Source organism: Nyctereutes procyonoides, unplaced genomic scaffold (genome assembly GCF_905146905.1).
Source record: "Nyctereutes procyonoides isolate TBG_1078 unplaced genomic scaffold, NYPRO_anot_genome, whole genome shotgun sequence".
Classification (NCBI taxonomy): Eukaryota; Metazoa; Chordata; class Mammalia; order Carnivora; family Canidae; genus Nyctereutes; species Nyctereutes procyonoides.
Window position 1 is genome coordinate 22,256,480 of NW_026575046.1, and position 20,655 is coordinate 22,277,134.

Consider the following 20,655-nt stretch of genomic DNA (forward strand, 5'->3'; position numbering starts at 1 on the left):
GATTCTAATTTATTGCTCCTTGAAAGATCTGGGAATATTTGCACTGTCAGCAGCTTAAATTGAGCACAGAAATGATAACTAATTTAGAAAATTGTAAGATTATTTAGTCATTTAAGATGTGCATACGGTAATTAAAAACAAACTTTAGAAGGGTTAAGACCTTACTGTAGTTGGTTATTCTACAGCTGGGGTCACTGCCTAAGTTGTATGAAGGCATATGTTCAATTTACAGTTGTAATGAGGAACATGGGATGTTTTGATTCTTCATTTGCTGTGCTCATCTCTAGAGGATGCAATTGCCTATATTAAAAAATGAACATAGGCAAGATCTTTTGTGGAGGATAATAAAAATGTGTAAGATAATACATGCCACATGCATATATGGCTGACATATGGCTTTTCTCTTTGAATATGGAATTGTTGCCCTTAGCTGATATCATGGAGCAGCCACATGGAAATATTCACTATTAGCCACCTAGGAATGAGACCAATTCCTTTGATCTCATTAGTTTGATCATGATTATTCCACTTTACTAATACATGGTGTTTGTTAAAGGTTGTTTTCAGTAAACTTGCAGGAGCATTCTGTGCTTTATTCTACTCAGCAAAACACAGAAATGTATGTTATAAAGTTTTCTTTTGCAAGTATACAAGACATAGTAAAAGACATAAAGCAGGTTTTTTTCTTTTTTTTTCTACATTTTAAAAAAATGAATGGCATTTGACTTGCAGATATTTTCTACATGTTGATACACTCGAAAATACTGGTACATAATTTTGAGTTAACTTTAAAGAAATAATTTTAATGTTGTTATGGCATAGGTTGATATTCAATAGGAGGATTACCTTTTGATTTAGTGAAAACTCGTATTCCTCTCAATTATTATTCCATGAAGTTTGCAGAATTTTAGTGATCCTGGCTACATTCAGGGCCCTTCTCTTGGCTCTAAAACAAAACAAATACAATCTTTCCCTTATAAAAAATGCATAAAGAAAAACATCTTGAGATGTCTCTGATTTGAACAAATTAGGGGAAGGCTAATCAGAATTAGTGAAAAATATAAGATTAAAACATGTTTTGAAAAAAGGTATATGTTTAAGTCAGTGGTCTCATTTAAATAGATATAATGAAGAACCATATTTGTTTTTAGATCTGCCCAGCACTGCCCTTTGCTTGGTACACTCTTCATTCCTTCCCATTGTGTGGGCTGCCAAAACCTGCACCCTGTAGCTCTGTGGTCACGTGATCGAAACCTGCCAATCCCAATGCTCCTGTGCTTTGTCATATTGTTCTCTCTAGAGGTTGGGATGCTTTACCAAACTGACCAATAACATTCACACCTAGGATGTTTCCACCTGGGGATCTTGAGAAAAAGAGGTTTTGGGTTGTGGAGCTGGAAAGACATAAATTGGTGGCAAGCAGTAGGCGAGCAAATAAAGCCAGTCAGGGGTAAGAGGAAAAAAGTGCTGGGGGAGGCAGAGTTTAGTTGTTTCATGTCCCACTTCTGGTGGATTCAGACCTGCCCATTTCTTTCCAGTATCCTTCAAAAATACTCTTGTTTTTTTTTTTTTTTCTTACTGTTTTGTTTAAGTTGCCAAAGTCCTATGGAGTGAATAGACAAGAATTCTTCATCAGCCTGGCATTTGTTTGTATTAAATGGGTTACTTCTAATGCACTAGGCATCATAAGTATTTCAGAGTTTCCTACAGATATCTGTACTTAAACAAGTTTGGAACAGCTAAAGCTTTCACTGATAAGGAAAAGGTAAAATTTCATTTTGGCTGAATAATCATAAATCCTGAATTAATGACATCCAAATTATTGGAACTGTGCAGCATTAATGCCGATGAATTTAGATGGTGTCCATAACCTTGCTTGAGCCCTGGACCCAACTTTATCCTTTTCTCTTTCTACTTTTCAAATCAAATCCACCGGCCTATACTCTCTTGAAATCAGAGTTTGCAGCCTACTGGCTTTCCTCCAAACGTCTTTCATTGTTTCACAAGCCATCCTTGTTTTCAATTCATCCTTCTTTATCCACTGTGTAAACTAGGTGGACCTGAATCCTTAGGAAAAATCTAAAGCATTTGGTTGTTATTAGAGGAAGGATAGCTGACTCACACATGTGAAACATTAAAGAAAACTTACAAATGTTTCAGTGATTTTTTTTTCTTTTGTTGTTGTTTGGGACTGTGGGGCATTTAACCACCTCCTGCCATGCGTAGAACACTTGAGCTTCTCTTTTTATTACCAGGTATAGTTAGGTATAGGCTAATAAAACAAACAAGGACAATATTTTTATTTTCTTTTCCCAGCATTTTTATTGATTTATTGAAATGTAACATACTATACACTGTTCAGCCTTTGGGGAGGTAGGAAGAGGGAGGGATTTTATATCTTTATGAGGAGTCTCCTTAGTACCAGCACTCAGATGGACACACATTTATGGCCAACTCACCTTGACATCATGGCTAGGGGCCACACTTCCCGCAGAGACTGAGCTCCCAAAATCATGATGATTTTTTTTTAATACACAATATTCAGGGCTGGAACTGCTTTTTCTTCAGTAGCACAATCCAACTACAAAGGTGACCAGAATTCTATCTCAATATCAAGCAAAGATGCCATTTTTAAATTCAGGAGAATCTCCTTTCTGTTTCTGTCTCTATCTCTGTGTGTGTGTGTGTGTGTGTGTGTGTGTGCACCCAAGTGCGAGCACACTTGCACACGTGTGTGTGTTGGGAGGGGGAGGTGAGGGAGATGTTTTCTATTTTTGGCTTCTGCAAGCTTTGATACATTTTGCTAGAAGCTGTTTTAGTGTTTGGGGTCTGATATTGATGCCTGTTTACACATAGTCTCCTTAGCAATCTAAATGGCTACATGAAATACGAATCCAGTTTGTGCCCTGTTTGCTGTTCGTGCAGTCATCTAATCCTATATTTGTCTCACCAAGCATTTAATTTTGGTTTTGGGTGGTCTGTATTCATGTGTCAGGTGCAATTATTATTTTAAAATGAAAGAACAAAGGTAATCTAGTTCTGATAGCAATACATTACATTATAGCTCTCAGATTCAGTTACCAATTATATTTTCACATACAGATTCCAACCACAAAAATTAAACATTTTTAGAATCTGATTTGTTAAGAAGCAAGTTGGAAGCCAAATGCCACAAAACACAACTTTAGCCATAAGCCAAAACTCTCTGCCTCAAATGCATATCTTTTGAAATCCCAACTTTTTTAAGGAATGAAAAAATAAGACCTTTTATGGGATTACTTTATGGGAAAGTTTCCTAATAAAACTAATTCTTAAATAACAGATTAACTGGAAGCACTGGTTAAGCATTGACACAATTAAGTTATAAGAGAGGATCACAAAACACCAGCCTTTCTAGAAGTTAAACTTTAGTAAAAAGACACATTTAGTGAGTCTTTCCCTTGTACCAATATACTGTATCCAAACAGTAAAAATAAACAGACCTTTTCAAAACAAGAAATATGAAGATAAAACTGCAGCATCAATATAATCTTATAGTTATCAAAGTATTTAAAACAAATAGTATTTTTCTACACTTTTAAAAAAAATCACTACAGACACTGCAAATAAGGCTTATGTATTTATTTAGTGGAATACAATGTGATGATGACTGGTATACTCTTATGTATTGTTTCCTATACCTGCTCTAACAAAATGAATTTTGATATGGTTACATGATGGAATCTTCCAAAGCTCTTTAAATTTACAGAAAATAACTTTTATTCGGTTTTGTAAAGACTAGATGATACAGCTTGAACAGATTTCAGTATATGGCTACACATATACCAGGATATATTTGCTCAGTTTAAGCCCCTGGGAGTGTTATACTTCAGATTCCTCAATAATTCCTTTGGAGGAGATGCACTATTGTGGTACTCATAAAAGGCTCTTATATATGCAGACAGCCTCTTCATCACTTACCATTGAGACGCATGGCAGAAAATCAGTAAATAATGAGGCTAGGTACTAAAATTTATTTAACAATTTTCCTTCTTTTAGCATATTCTTGGAGCCCCATTGGTGTATTAAAAGAGAAGAATTTGGCCTTTGGGTCTATTTCTTATGAAAGGAAGCCTTAGGAGTGATAGATGTTTTTAAATGATGGCAGATATCTCTCATCAAGCCATGCCACAGCACTGTCATATTTATTGTTGATGGTTCTTATTGCAGAAGTGATATTAAGTTAACAGATAGCACATGGGGCTCTCACCCTGCTTCCCTATCTCCTCTCCAATTCTTGAAGTGTTTGCCAAGTTTTAAGAACACTTTGTCATGAACATGCATGTGGTGTGCTGAAGAAAAAGAAAAGGTAAATCAGAGGGCAGCTGCTGAGGATACTCTTTAAAACCCCAAAAGATATTTAACATCCTATTAAATAAATAACTTAGAACGAAATAGAAAGGGATGAAGGCAGAATGCACAAGCATACCATACTATTTGTTTTGTTAGAACAGTTTTACACTAACATGTTTACATTTTTTAAAATCTTATCTGACTCTTCCATGATGCCACGCCCAAAGCTCCTTTGGTTGTGCATACGATGTGACCCAAGTGCTTTCCAGGAAATGCTTGCGTGTCTTACTGCTCATTGAATCATTAGGCTTGAATGAATGAGCAATGAAAGTCTTTGATATGAGTTCGTATTCCATAAATAACTTTCCTGAAGATCATTCAACAGATTGTCCCATGTCCTTTGAGTTCTATCTTAGAGGTTAAAAAACAAGCACAGAAACAAAAACTTCACCAAAAAAAAACCAGCCACAATGTTGTTCGCTTAGGAATAACTTCCATCCCATTTAATCTGCTTATATCTCGATTATAAGGCATGACACAGAACTAATCAAAAGAACATCGTATGTCAGCAGTGAGTACAACACCTTTAAAGACTTCCTTTTTTTCAAGCAAGCAGACACCTGCAATGTGTCTTTGCCTTCTGAGCTCCTGTCTTTATGAAGAATACCAGAGAGTCCTGGCAAAAGAACCTTTGGTTCCACTGTATCCACAAGCATCACCTTCCTCTAGGAGTGGACCACCATTGGAAGAAAATGAGCCGAGGTGTTTTTCCTTCGTGTTTTCTGCCCTCTCCTGGGAGCTCCTTTCCCATTCAATGCCACGTACATTTGCCTCCCATTGTGCTGCCAGTTAAAGGATGCATACGTATTGTATCCATTTTCCTCTATCCTCTCCTTCAGCTTACAGTCATTGTTAAATTCTTTCTGCAAGGGAAAAATAAAATCTTTTATTCCTGTGATGATGACACTGAATTCCATTTGACACAAACCATCCAGAGAATGCCAGTTCAAGAGTTTTGTTTGCTGTTGCCATTTGTACGTAAGTTGTGCACTTAATGTGCACTGTCAGCAACAGAAGAGTAAAACTCATAATCATAAACAGAATCTGTGTCTGAAGGCTCATGATTCATTTTAATTGATCATCATAACCACATGTTAGGGCCCTTTAAAAAAGCTGGTGTGTTTTGAAGATGACATGGTTTAAGTGACTAGAATGACTGTCAAGAAGCAAACATTCCATGAACAGTATTTGTGATATGCCAATGATAAAGAATAGCATTATGTATAATCCTTTTTTTCAGAGTAATGACCAGGGGTCTCATGAGGAAAATAGAATTACAGAAAAAAACTTGAGCTTATCAAGTTTTCAAACTTTATCTAGCTACAAGTCCATAATAAATATGCCCACACTGGTAGGAAAGCAGATCTTATAGCAAGATCATGATAGTTCTAGATAACTAAACAAGAGGCCAGGGAAGGGTGGGGAGCTGTCATTGTTTCTTACAAATACTAGATTTCCCCATTTTGTAGATTATTTACAGTTTTCCATAAGTTGGAATTTTAATAGGTTTACTCTGAGGTCTAGAAATAATTGAAAACTATGACACAGAATGCCTTGCTTTGTGAATTACCATATCAAAGAAATTACAAGCATGGTGACTATCACTGCCTTTATTGTATAAACCTGAGACTTTGATCCTGGGAAATTCCACTCTATAGCCATAGTCCTTTGGCATTGTTTCAAGTGGCCATGTGTTTTCAAGGGGATCTTTGGGACAAGAATTGATGTTTCCTTCATTCCACAAATCTAGTATTTCACCCTGGAGTTATTGATGAAGAGTAATCACTAATCTCAAAACTCTAGCTTTAGAAATGTACCTCTTCCCTCATATCCACACTAAAGCAAATAGGCAGCTAAGGAATTGGGGTCTTTGCTCTTCTGCTTCCACCTTTTCCAATCCAAACAAAGGTCATTGTAGGCATCTTTTAGCTGGCCTCTACTGGGCAGTTAGGACAGCTTTTCTCAACTTGGTATTTAAAATTTTTTTTTTACTAAATTCTCAGTTCCTGAATATGTATATATTTAAATATCTGTGTTTCCATGAGCTAGATCATCATTTTGAACATTATCAGAACCATCACAAACAGGTATATTTATGTTAATGTTACTGGTTTAAGCTTTGTTTCCTGGAATTTATTTATCCAATGTGCCTATCTTCTGCAAATTAACATTTAAGTGTAACAGTAAAATGATTAAAAAAAAAAAGTCAAATGATTTATTTGGTTGAAAATAAGATGAAAAGGTAAGTTACTTAAATAAGGATTATAATATAAAAAAAGGGATTATAATGTAACAAAGAATTCTGCATTAGAAAGGAATTTAAATCCTTACTATTTTTTTCCATTTATTCATCTTAGTTTGTCTAAAACTATATGGCTTCAAAAAGAATAAATAAATAAAACTATATGGCTTCAAAGCAGAGATAGCTTTTTGCATGAATAATTACATTCATTCTAATAAAGGGGGTGGTGCAGTTTAGAAACTAGAAGGATTAAGTTATTTGAGATGATTTTATATTTGCAACAGAGCTGTGTATAGAAAAGTAGCAGTAAATACTCATTTTTCCTCCCCCAAATAAATTTTTAGAGCAATGTCTCTAGGTTTATTTATTTTAGAGAGAAAAGGAGAAAGAGAGTGAGTGGGTAGATGAGGGGCAGAAGGAGGAGAATCTTTAGCAGACTCCCAGCTGAGTGTGCAACCTGACACCAGGCTCCATCTCATGACCTAGAGATCAGGACCTGAGCTGAAGCCAAGAGTGGTTTGATCAGCTGACTGAAGCACCCTGGTGGCCCTAAAATACTGTCTCTTAAAGTGAGGTACACCTGTAGCAGACTCCGATTCTCAGGTGTTTTTTTAAAAATATTTATACCTTACCTCAAATGTATCAGAATCTCTGGAGGAGGGATCTAGAAATCTATGTGTTTTATAGCATTTAGGTGAATCATAAGTATTAAAGTTAAAAAAAAAAGTCTTGGGGGGGGATCCCTGGGTGGCGCAGCGGTTTGGCGCCTGCCTTTGGCCCAGAGCGCGATCCTGGAGACCCGGGATCGAATCCCACATCGGGCTCCGGTGCATGGAGCCTGCTTCTCCTTCTGCCTGTGTCTCTGCCTCTCTCTCTCTCTCTGTGACTATCATAAATAAATAAAAATTAAAAAAAAAATAAAGTCTTGGGGCTCTGTGCTCTGGATAGATCTGAGTGCTGAGGGTATAGTGTGGGACAAGGAAGCCTCTGCCCAATTTAAGTTCACAATATATTAGGGGAAGAGAGTCAACAACAAACACATTAATGAGAGAATTTCTGATAAAACCCATTGCAGATAACTAAAAGGGAATGCTATGATAGAAAGCAGTAGGTATCTATTTTAGATATAGAAATGGGATGAAAGAATTCACACATCTTAGAGTTCAGTAAGAAGCATAGGCACAGTATGTGAGCCTGAAGAAGAAAAAGGTGGGGAAGTAAGAGAAGTATTAAATATTTTTCTGACACAGTTCATTTAAGAATTCTCCATTTCTCTTTGATGTCACCTTTTAAAAAACAGACACTTTATCAATTAAAAGTTATTTCAATCTTTTATTGCAATTAAAATTATTTACCCTTTTTCTCTTGATCTAGATTGTGTGATCTGGCTTTACTTTAAAGCTTTGGTTTTGACTAAGTATATTAGTATCTCTGCAAAGAATATAAACTCAGTTCTCTTACCCAGTAATTCTGATAATAGTAGATAAAGGAGGGATTCAGGCATGTACATTCAAGAAAATAAATTAAAAATGCTTCAGAAGTGATTATAATGTGAACCCTGACTGGCACCACTTTTTAAAATGGCCCATTACATTTCTGGGCTCATGAGCAGAGCTGCATATAATGGAAAAATTTAACTGAAATTCCTTTAATCACCTTCTTCCCCTGCCATGCAAAATGCAGTTATGCTAGACAGAGGGACTGGCCCACAGTGTGGGTGTCTAGCTCCCCACTTATGAGTGGGCCTGATACAAAAGAAATACATGACTATTCTATAATCAGACCAGTGGTTCTCAGTTTGGGTTATCAAAGTGTTGCATCAGAAATTCCTGGGACCTCGTTAGAAATGCACATTCTTAGGTCTTATCACAGCTTTAACGTATCAGAAAATCTAGAAGTGTGTTTTAATCTTTTCAGTGATTGTGATCAAGTTTGGGAGCTGCTGGCTCTAGGCAGGCAGTGCAATTGTTCTTATGCTAATCAACAAAATAAGGTTTTTTACACATTTTGAAGTGATATTCCTTAATATTTGCTATAAAACACAGAGATGTATGTACTCAAAGTGTCAGCTGGATACCAACTACATCAATGAATTAGTGACTATTGTACATAAATAAAATTATGGAGTTGATTGAATGCACACAAATGGTGAATTTCTTACTCTGTCTCCCCATCTCATATTTTAATAGAATACAAAATTTGAAGCTCCTGTTTTATCTTAACCTCTAAAATACACACAGTGTATGGTTTCCTACTCAATTTAAGAGCTTTGTTTTCAATGATTCTTCTACAAGTTGTCTGCAGCACCCGTGCCAATCTGACCAGATGCTTCCGTGAGAGTATGACCCGTTAACAGTTCAGAGCATTGACGGACGAAAGCCAGCAACAGCGTGTGTGGTAGACTGATGGGTGAACAACAGAGGAAATTACAAAATTGCGAGAGCTGCTTTGCCAGCCCTTGAAACTCTGGTGACCAGCCTACTGTGGCTCTATTTACTAGCAATAGAATGATAACAAAGCTCTTCAGTGTCTGGGGGGAAACATTCCAAAACTGTGGTAATGATTTACTGCAGTGGACTTGGAAAATTAAAGCAGAATACTTACTGAGCCATAGAGTTTCCCCTTCTTGTTCATGGCTAAATAATAGTTGCTGTTAATGGCTTTGACGGCAACGACTCCGATTTCCACTGAAGTTATCTCCAGGATACCTAAAACATACAATAAAAAAAAGCTAAACTTGAAGAGTTATATACATTTAAGTGAAAGAAAGAAAATTCAGAACTATTGAGTTTGAATTTCTGGTAGTTCTAAAATCAGTAGATTTAAAAAACTGGGGGTAGCTGGGTGGCTTAGGTAAACAAACAACTCTTGGTTTCAGCTCAGGTCATGATCTCAGGGTTGTGAGATGGAGCCTGGTGTCAGGCTCTGCACTCAGCAGGGAGTCTGCTTGAGATTCTCTTTTATCCTCTTCCTTCCAAATAAATAAATAAAACTTTGAAAAACAATAACTAAAAAATTTTAAAATTGGGGATCCCTGGGTGGCGCAGCGGTTTGGCGCCTGCCTTTGGCCCAGGGCACGATCCTGGAGACCTGGGATCGAATCCCACGTCGGGCTCCCAGTGCATGGAGCCTGCTTCTCCTGCCTGTGTCTCTGCCTCTCTCTCTTTCTCTCTCTGTGACTATCATAAATAAATAAAAAAAATTAAAAAAAGAAGCATTTAAAAAAAATAAATAAAAATAAAAAATTTTAAAATTGGAAAAAAACCCAAATCTATTTCAATGTGCCTAAAAACCCAACAACTATATTTAAACAAGTAGTTAGTCTTTAAAAGAATTGGCCTATATTTTACTGTGAGCATATAAGGCAAAATATTGTTTTAATTAAAATGCTTCCTTTGCTAACTCTGCATTTTCAACCCCATAAATATTGAAACAACTCTATCTTAGCCTAGATTTCACAAAAACTTATCAGAGCACACATCTGTACTATGGTATTAAATTAAATCCATAGCATATGTCAATAATATGTCAGATTTGCCTCAATCTGTAAAAACAGTGGTAAACTATTTCTCCTTTGTAGGGCACTTAGATAAACTAAATCTCTTGGCTACATTTAACTGATAAATTCAGTTTTGGAAAATGTGTTGACATTCTGTGATACAGAAAGACTAATCCCAACATCCACATTGTCTTTAAAATAGCAAAATCGTAACTCTGGTTTGGGAGAATATCCAGTATGCATCAGCATTTTTAAAGGCTTTTTTTCCCCTAGAAAGAATGGAAAACTGAGGGAAATTGTAACTGATAGACAGGAGCCCTTTTCTCCAAATACACACATTTTGGTTGGTGCATCCAAAGGTATTTTTCTCTGAAAACTGTAGGTAACTCTAGGGAGAGCATTCAGTATCTCCCTTGCCCTCAAGGCACAAACAAATAGATCCATTTATATGCATATTTATTTGTTTTTAAATATTTTATTTATTTCTTCATGAGAGACACACAGAGAGAGAGAGGCAGAGACACAAGCAGAGGGAGAAGCAGGATCCATACAGGGAGCCTGATGTGGGACTCGATCCTGGGACTCCAGGATTATGCCTTGGGCTGAAGGCAGGCACTCAACCACTGAGCATCCACCCAGCGATCCCTTATATGCATATTTTAAAACACTTTCTTGTAGTTTATTTCCTTAATTCTTACAACAGTCCTCTAAGATGGTATTGCTATTCTTAATTACAGATGAAAAAATGGAGGATATGAGATCATATAGCTCATATATACAAGATGATAAAGTGATGGATTCAACACCAAAGCTTCTGGCTTTTAGACTGTTTTGCTCTCTGTGTCTATTTGCCTCTCCATCATCTCCCCACCCTTTCCCATTCTCCAACGTGGAATCCTGTTGGAAAACTATCTGACAAAATGACTCATCAAAGAGAATAGCCTTTAATAGGCATGCTACAAAGTAAAATGTCTAAGTATCAGGGAAAGGAGTCTCATATACTTTATGTCACAAACAGAAGATATAGTAGAGCAAAGCAGGAGGTTGAATCCTGGGGCAAAATATTTAGGTTGGTGTTTACTTTCCTTAAGAAACAAACACTGTCAGTAAATTGCAAGGTGTTCCCTATGTATGCTTTTGTAACTGGAAATTGTTAGAATGAAAAGATTGAAGGATGATTTGAGCAAAGAATAAAAGCAGGATTTTTGAAGATGAATAAAAAGTAATGGGATTAAACTAGATGCTAAGAGACTGAGCTGACAAAAGGAAAAACGTGATACAAATGTTACTAAATCCTTGACCAGTTATTCCTGAGAGTGCACTGCACATGATCTATCATATTTAGCTTAGAAACCTCTCGTTTTTTCTGCTTTGCACAAATAGGAACTCAATATTCAAAGAATTCCTCAATTGATCAACCGTTTTCCCACTCTGCAACCAGTTAAGACTAGTGTGAAAAGGTTCACTATGCTTCGAAATAGAAAGTGGGAAGACCTAGACGACTTAAGGCTTTTTCAAATTCTGCAAAGAACTTTTGGGTATGAGTAAATTATAATCTGATAACTTTTCCCTAATGAACAATGACTGTCTTTATTAAAAGCATCTATTAATGTGAAAGTAACTCTTTCTGAGGGGCTTAAGTGTAGTGGGTTTGTACATTTTTCATAAGTAATCTATCCAGTATTCTCTGTCCTTTGATAAGGATGATCAAGTTTGCCTATAAAAGTATTTTTGAAAAGGAGAACCAGAATTTTACTCAATGTTGTTGGACTAATAACTTAGTATTGTATACTTTGATCCAAATTTAAGTGCCAATTAAAGGATGACATCCTATCGGAAAGTAAGTGAAAGACATACAGATTTCTCTATATTTTTTTACAACCTATGTGAATCTACAATTATCTCAAAAGTTATAAGGTTTTGTTGCTCCAAAAAACTAACACCTGAAAATTGTATCATTAATGAAAGAAACATAAGTTATATTTCCCATTCATATAAGTCAGATATTTTCTAACTTTAAAGACATACTCTTGTAGTGAAATTCTATTACTTACATTAAGTTTTAACCACATCAGTTTTGATGTCTCTTAAAAGATGAATATGCCAGGTGGTATTCTAAATCTATTTAAGAGCTTTTGAACAGTTTAATTCAAACACATAGGAAGACCTCTGAGAAGGGCATTCTTTTGGGAAATGGGAACATAAAGTCAAGTAAGTTATGGCTTTCCTTAAGCAAAATCTATGCTGTATTGAGAGTAAAAGACAAATACACAGAGAATTGCAATAAAACAAATTAAGTGATAGTAAGAGCTAAGATGAAACGCAAAAGAAGCGAAAATAAAAGTAGTTCATATTGGCTGGGACTCTAAGGCAGACTTATGATTTGGAGAGGAGACTCAACTTGAGTTTTGAAGGTTGAATAAGAAGCATCCAGGGGAAAGGTGAGAAGACATGAACAAAAGCATTAAGGTGAAATTGTATATTTTTAGAAAAATCATGTTTGATTTACCAACTAGAGAACAAGGAACAAGGAAGGAATTCATGAGATGGGAGGTTAGGAAGTTAAGAAACACTCAAGGTATCAACCATGTTGTATGGACAATTTTGGAGAAAGGAAGTATTTTACCTAAAAACATATAACTTTAAAAAACATTAGAAAAAGCCAATATTTTGTGAATTCATTTAAGTATATAATAGCAATCTATAAAGTTTATTTTGAATTATATTTGACATCCTAAATAATAAAGATTGATTATCAAAATTACAAGTGATTGTGACATAAATCAGCTCATATTAATGGGCACATTCTACCTACAAATGCATCATCACCATAGTAGTGGGGAGGATTTTGCAAACTGACAAACTTCAAATGTTAATAACCTAGAAATCACAATTTTCATGTAAATCATCTTTTCTTTTAACTTGCCAAGGCATGAGTTATGTTTTGATGAATCACTGAGTAGTTCATCTGAGGAGGGCCATTCACAAGTTTCTTTCTCAGTTTATACTTCTTATCCTTCTCCAGAAGAAAAGCATCTGACCCATTTTCTCCCCAGCAATCACTCTGCACCAAGAATACTTCTCTTTTGGGCCTATTAGAATAAACAAACTGTTGGCCAGCATGGTAACTTTCTCCTTAAATATATTTTTATGGACATAACAGGAGAAAGTAAAAGGCAAGTAAAACCTTAATACAATGGATATAGGTGGAGAAAGCTAGATGTAAAAAACAAATGCAAAATCCCATCCTCCTCTCCTAAATAAACTGAATGTATTTATCATCTATCTATCTATCTATCTATCATCTATCAGATATACATACACACTAGAGGTTCTCTCTATACGTATATATATGTACATACGTATTCTCTGTATATGTATATATGTATATTCTCTCTATATACACACACACTAGAGATTCTCTGAGTAAATTCATTTGACTAATATGTAGTAAGTGCCATGGTGTAGGATTTGTATTAGCTCTTATTATGGAGGATGCAAAGACAAACAAAACACAGTCATTACCTTCAAGGAGTTTTAAGACTGGGTAAAATAAGGACACATATAATGAAAGTAATTACAATACAAAGAAAATATTTTAGGGGCAGCCCGAGTGGCTCATCAGTTTAGTGCTGCCTTCAGCCCAGGGTGTGATACTGGAGACCTGGGATCGAGTCCCATATCCGGCTCCCTGCATGGAGCCTGCTTCTTCCTCTGCCTGTGTCTCTGCCTCTCTCTCTCTCTCTCTCTATGTCTCTTATGAATAAATAAATAAAATCTTTTAAAAAATATTTTAGAGGTACATGAGAGAGAAAATACATTGTCTTCATTTTATTTATTTATTTATTTATTTATTTTTTCATTGTCTTCATTTTAAAGAGTAAAGTTGTCTTGAAGAAGATGGTTGATGTTGGAAGTGAACCTTTTAGGGGTAGGATTTTAGTAGGTGAGAATTTGGGAAGTTGAGAGGAATAGTCTATTCAGAGAAAAATGAGTGAGGAAAGAAAGGCCTGGGGGAAGCAAAAAGATTTAGTGTGTATTTGAGCTATGGTTGGCTCTCCCCACCAATTGTACTTTGTAAAAGTATAGATCATACTTCATTGAGTAGCAGTGGTGCTGTCAGTGAGGAATGTACTTTCCAAAAACTTTGTTGTGAAATTTGGAAGCAGTTCAATAGGTGTCAGAGCCTCAAGAATTCAGAATTAGTCATGTCTGTTATTTTGTTCTAAACATTTTACTCAAAATTATGCTATATAGTTTGATAGTTTTAATGTCCTGAAACATAAATATGATTAGTATAATGTAATACACAAATCCTAACTTCTCTAAGTTAAATCTCATTCTCATGAATTGTTGTCAAGTGTCTCAAATAAATTATATTATATCCTAATATAAAGAAGCCTATGAAACCCCCCAGAGTTTTTATCACATCTACACTATACACCTCAGAGATTATGTGGCCATACTCTGAAGTGTGGGCCTACGCGGCTCCAAATGTAGTCTTGAGAATCACATAGGTCATACTCCCTTAAGCATGTATCTTTCTAATTTTATTTTATGTTATTTTATGATAGTCACAGAAAGAGAGAGAGAGAGAGAGAGGCAGAGACACAGGCAGAGGGAGAAGCAGGCTCCATGCACCGGGAGCCCGACGTGGGATTTGATCCCAGGTCTCCAGGATCGCGCCCCGGGCCAAAGGCAGGCGCTAAACCGCTGCGCCACCCAGGGATCCCTATAATCAATAGAAATCTAAAGCTGTTTTAAATTTTCTAAATAATATGTGTATATCTCTTCAACTATGCATTATTGAAATTGTGAGAAAAGGGATCTAAAACCTGGATCAAAAAAATAAAAAATAAATAAAATAAAACCTGGATCAGAAAGGCTATCTAGGGTGTGAGTTCTCAAGACAACATTCTTGGTTAAGAAAGCACCAATTGGGGTAAGTTGAATTGAAAGACAGTTATAGCACAAAAATCAAGAATGGTACAGTGACTATCATGTATCATATATTTAACATTCATATCTGAGTCTCACAAAATATATCAAGTAAGCATTATATTCTATACATGTTGAAATTGGGCCTTGGAGAAATTAAATAAATTGGAGAACATACATTCTACCTAGGGTATGGCAGATTTGGTATTCGGATCCAAGGCCCATTCTCTTTCCATTAAATAAGGCTTTGTTGAATAAAGTTGAATATAGCAAAATAAAAAAGGCAATGATAAAGACCATTTTACCTATTTTGAATACTCCTCCATACTATAGCAAACACTTGAGTTTTAGATTTCAAAAGTATTTTAGAGAAGCATATTGATTAGTCAACTCAAAGCAATTAATTTCCATATAGATTAATTTTCTAGGTAATGAAAGTTTTACAGCTTCTTGGATGTTATTTATCTAAAAAAGTAATTTGGCACCTTCATCTCCAGGTTCATTTACTTCCTTGTTCATATATGGAGATTACTAATAAAAAAGTAATGTTTTTCTTGATGACTCGGGACATCAATATTACCGCTAATGACTTTCTCTGCTATGAAAGTAGAATGCCCTAAAGTACTTCTGAATACCTCCATTAAAATAAGCTGATGAATTAATATGAAATCTGGTTAGAATTGAGTCAAAATTATGGGCAAGGCTTGGTGGTGTTTTTTTCTGAGTACAGGACATATGAGGTTTTGTGTAGAAATCCTAGAATCTCTTTTTGATAGGTTCTCCATTACATTTCAGAGAGTGATGTTCTACACAAATGAGGTGCAAAATTCTGGGGCAACAAAAATATTTAGGTTTATGTCTAGAACAAACTACATTAGTTTTATCTTTTTTATCTATGATAAAACATGTAATAAATTTCCTATGTTGTAAAAATTGTGATAATTTGCAAACAATCTAATGGGGTATAATTTTGCTTCATAGACACTGGTGTGGAAAAAATTACACAGCAATTATTATTTCAGCTAGTAGTTCATTGATACCCTTGAATTTGTTGAAAACATGATTCCACTCATGATTTTTGACAGTGAAATGCTACTTTGCAACTAGGAAGTCCAATAGATTGCATGTTTATAAGATCATGTCCAGAAAAAACACATAGGAGTTTTCATCACAGTAATTTCCATCACAGTAATTAAAAATATTTCAAATAATGTTTTCATTTCTCTTTAATGTGAAACAGAGTTGATTGAATCCTCATCATATTATGTGAACTGCTGAACTCTCACACAGCACAAAGGATCTTCCTGAACACTCTGCTAAGAGCCCTGACCAAAGGTAAGCCTGACTTCCACCTGCACTAGGTTGTGTCCCTAAAGGTGACCTCAGGTCCCATGCTGAGTCTTTACTTAGGAAAATACAATGTTGCCCAATTGCAAATTATACATTGTCCCAACCCACCTTCCTATGCTATTTTCAGTAATTCCCCTACTTCCTTCCTTCTGTAATTTTCCACTTCCACATAGACTCTCATCTCTTTTTTTTCTCACCTTTTCTGCTTTCCTGTAATCCTTCTTTGTTCTCCCTTAAAAACCTCAATCACCTTTGTCTGAGTTGGAGTTGAGCTTGATTCGTCTAGTAGTCTCCCTCCCTTATCACCTTTAACAAGCATCTGGTGGTATTTGTCTGCTTGACAATTACATGAGCTCAAAAAATTTCACAGAGGTAATGAAGTAGAAAACTGTCACCAGGGATCCCTGGGTGGCGCAGTGGTTTGGCGCCTGCCTTTGGCCCGGGGCGCGATCCTGGAGACCTGGGATCAAATCCCACGTCGGGCTCCCGGTGCATGGAGCCTGCTTCTCCCTCTGCCTGTGTCTCTGCCTCTCTCTCTCTCTCTCTCTCTCTCTCTCTCTCTCTCTCTGTGACTGTCATGAATAAATAAAAAAAAAATTAAAAAAAAAAAACTGTCACCAAATTCATAAGTAGTGCATGTCCCAAAAAATAGTCCATGAGTGGTGGATGCAAAGAGTGCAGGAAGAGAATGGGTTTTTGAAGCCTGACTGGGAAAGGAGAGCACACCGCTGAGGGTCTAACAGAACTGTGTTCATATCTCTTAGCTTAAGCAGACCTGTTCAGGATTGCATATGTGCTTGACTCAACAATTTCAAGAAGTGCATCTAGACTTCAAGTTAACTGTCTTGGAAGAATGTCCAAATATATCTAACTGTTTATATTGCGAGTGACTGGACAGCAACATTTGTGATACTAATTTTATTTTTTGGTTACCTACTTATTTTCCCATTTCATTTCTCTCCATCCTGCCCTCCCACCATCTGTCTATCTCTCAATTGTGCACACACACACATACACACACACACACAGAGCAGCTAATAACTTCACAGGCACACACACACAGATTTTTAAAGGGAACATCAAAGTTATATTTTATATGATGAAATTAATAGAGGAGTTTAGGTGTAAATGAGAAGGAACTAGCTCCCAAAGAGCAGAAGAACTTGGCTTAACATCTCAGTTCTGTTACTTAACCAGCTGTAGGACCTTGAGTAGGTCATTTATAATTCCTGAGTCTTGGTTTCCTCCTCTTTCCATTTGCAAATTGGGGCTAATTGCCTACAGCTCACAGGACTGTGCTGACTCTGCAGCAGTGGGTATTCAATAGGTATTTACTGTCCACTGAATCAGGATGTGGGGAGTTAGCCAGGTTTTCATACCAGTGATTCTCAAACTTGAGCATGCATCACAATCACCTGAAGGATTTATTTAATAAACACAGATTGCTGGGATTTTTTATTTAAAAGATCTGGGGTGGGCCCAGAGAATTTGAATTTCTAGCCATTTCTTAGGAAATGCCAATTCTGCTAGTCCAACGACCACACATGTTCTATACTCTATGATTCAGAGACAGAGCAGGCCTTTGATATGAAAAGGCATCAACAGAAACGTGCAGGAAAGTAGAACCACAAACAGGAATAGACACAAATAATGGTAGCAGCTTAACATCAATGAAAAAACTTTAAAGACTGTGGAAGGAAGTGCTAGGTTTTTCTTTTGTGTATTTTTGATAGGTGTAGAACTCAGCATCTGCCTAACTATAATCATGTGGATTTGGAACTTGTCTACAAATATACCTCATTTCTGTCTATAGGCAGTATTTTTTTTAAAGATTTGCAATAAGATTATCATAGCCTTTATTTTCTTCTCCTCACTAAGAGTGTGGAAATGTTGGTTGAAACTTAAATGCCTTCAGTTATTCCCTGAGTATTTTACATGCATTATCTTGGGCTAATTGTGTCAACACTCTAAGGGGCCATGTGGCCCCTTTAAAATTATACTGATAGCCAAGAAATTGCTACAGATCAGTGGTGATTCACTTGACCCCTTATCCTCTACCCAGAGTTAAAGGCATATACTTGTTCTAGAATGATCTCACCACCTTTAGAAGAGGATACCAGAGTGTGCTAATCATTAATCTAGTTCTGGTCTACCTTGTACTATTTTAGACTCTGGATGCCCTTTCAGCAGAATGCAACACAGCGATTTAGTTTCTCTATCATCCACAGTTCTTTCAGATACCCTTGACATTCATTTAGAATTGCAGACAGAAACAGGACCTACGTTAGCAGAAAATTCTTACCCTCTCTATATAAGAAGATATGTATTTTTCTCAATTTGCTAAAGGCCAGAGTGACCTTTTACATTTTCAACTGGTGCTTTAAGTGCAGTCATTAGTGTGGCCTTTTTGAGGAATATAGTGGCAAATTCTAAAACATTTCTCAATTTAAGGCTATATTTAATTGATCAGTATTGCAATCGAACCATTGTCAGTGACCTACCATGAAAAGTATCAGAAACTAAAAAAAAAGAAAAAGAAAAAAAGAAAAGTATCAGAAACTAACAACACAGTTTTAGGGACAATAGTGTCTGCTGTAAATTAATTATTTAAAATATGTTAAAGATTAATTTTCTACTGCATTTTTAATTGCAAATGAGATGTGACTCTGGAGTCTTCCATGTTGATCATTAGTCAACAAATATTTGCAGATAGTTATTTAATGTGTTTCTTCATGGAACTGTGCTAGATCAATAGATTTAGAAAATGTGACAATTTCTATTTTTTTTTCCCTCTCCAGAGATTGTCTTTTATCCACTTGACTTTATTGAATTATTTCAGGAAATAGTTATCAACATTGTAATAGTGCCATATTTTCAAATATTACCTTTTGTGTTCTTGAGATATATTCATAATGAGAAACATTAAATGTTTGTGAGGATGATACTTTATTTGGAATTTTTGAGAATTGTCCACAGTAAATGTTGATATAAAATTAACTTGCAAAGTGAGAAAAGATTGGCTAACTTTGCATGAAATAAAAACTTAGAAAAGCTTATGTGCCCCTAATAATGGGAATCAAACCCCCTACTTCCAACCACCAGCAATCTGAAAACAAACTAGAATGCTTACATGTTTGAGTCATTTGCTGTGACCCAGAATAACTGACAGTGGATACTATGTACAGTGGGAGAAATGGTAGGAAGTATGACATAAGACATAAGACAGAAGAGTTTAGAAAAGGAGTCTTGAGATACTCTTAGAAAAGCCCAGTACAATTCATTTGAATGGTAATAAAGCCATGGGTAAGGCTAAGAGTAGTTACTGAAAATATTTCTTCCTGAAAAGTAAACTTATTTCTGTACCAGCAAATATATTTGTACATAAAGTCATACAGCTATTTATAGTTTTGCCTTTTTTTCCTCCTTTATTTTTGTAAAACCAATTCTTCAGGAAAAAATTTAGAAAATCAGAAATCCTAGTTTCTTGCCAGGGCATCTAGCCACACCCAACTTTGGCTCAAACTTAATATGCCTCCTACACTTCACGTTTCGGGAAAGAACCTGACGGCATCCTCCTGTGTCTTATGTCTCGTCCCTTGAGCCTTGGGGAGAAGGAAAATCTGCCATTCTGTTATAGGGTTTTGAATATTAACCTGGCAAAAGTAAGGGAAATCACTGCAATGTTTTTGCTGTTGGAAAAATCTATAGAGAATGCAAAATATACTAGAAATGTGTTGTGTTCTAGTAAAAGTCCACTAACTTTCTAAATTAGATCTAATATAAGGAGGTGTCAGCAGGATTGTCAGTTATACTTCCTCACCCCCCACCAAAAAAAAAAACACTAAATCATTGGAGATTATTTCAAGAAATGTTCTGTTAATCAAAACTTCTGATCTAAATTAAAGCACAGATTTCAAAGCCTCAAAATCAATTAAAATTACTAAATAAGAAAACCAGTCTCTCTCTCTCTCTTCTTGGGCTCTCTCTTTAATGATAAAATTTAGTTATTTAAGGCTTAATAAAAAACTAGTTTTTAGCAAATTGTAGAGTCAGAGAAGAGCTTGACAAAATCTAACAAGTGTCTGGTTCATCTCTGATTCTCTTTTGTAGTAGATGACACTAGAAGACCCAGGGACAACAAGAGACTTATCAAGCACTTCTAGATTACTCAGGACTGAAATAGTCCATGTTCTTTCTACTACACCATGAGGCTCCTATAAACATTTACAAACTG

General features: G+C 35.9%; 1 protein-coding gene across 1 annotated transcript in view; it reads right to left on the minus strand.

Annotated features, from left to right (window-relative positions):
• Nucleotides 1-2,310: 2,310 nt before the first annotated feature.
• FGF10 (fibroblast growth factor 10) overlaps nt 2,311-20,655 on the minus strand; it is an 80,270-nt gene continuing 61,925 nt past the window's right edge. The window contains exons 2-3 of the mRNA XM_055324800.1: nt 9,239-9,342; nt 2,311-5,255 (exon numbers count right to left, since the gene is read on the minus strand). Of these exons, the coding sequence (XP_055180775.1) occupies nt 5,058-5,255; nt 9,239-9,342 (302 nt within the window). The 3' untranslated portion in view covers nt 2,311-5,057. The remainder of the gene's footprint in view (nt 5,256-9,238; nt 9,343-20,655) is intronic.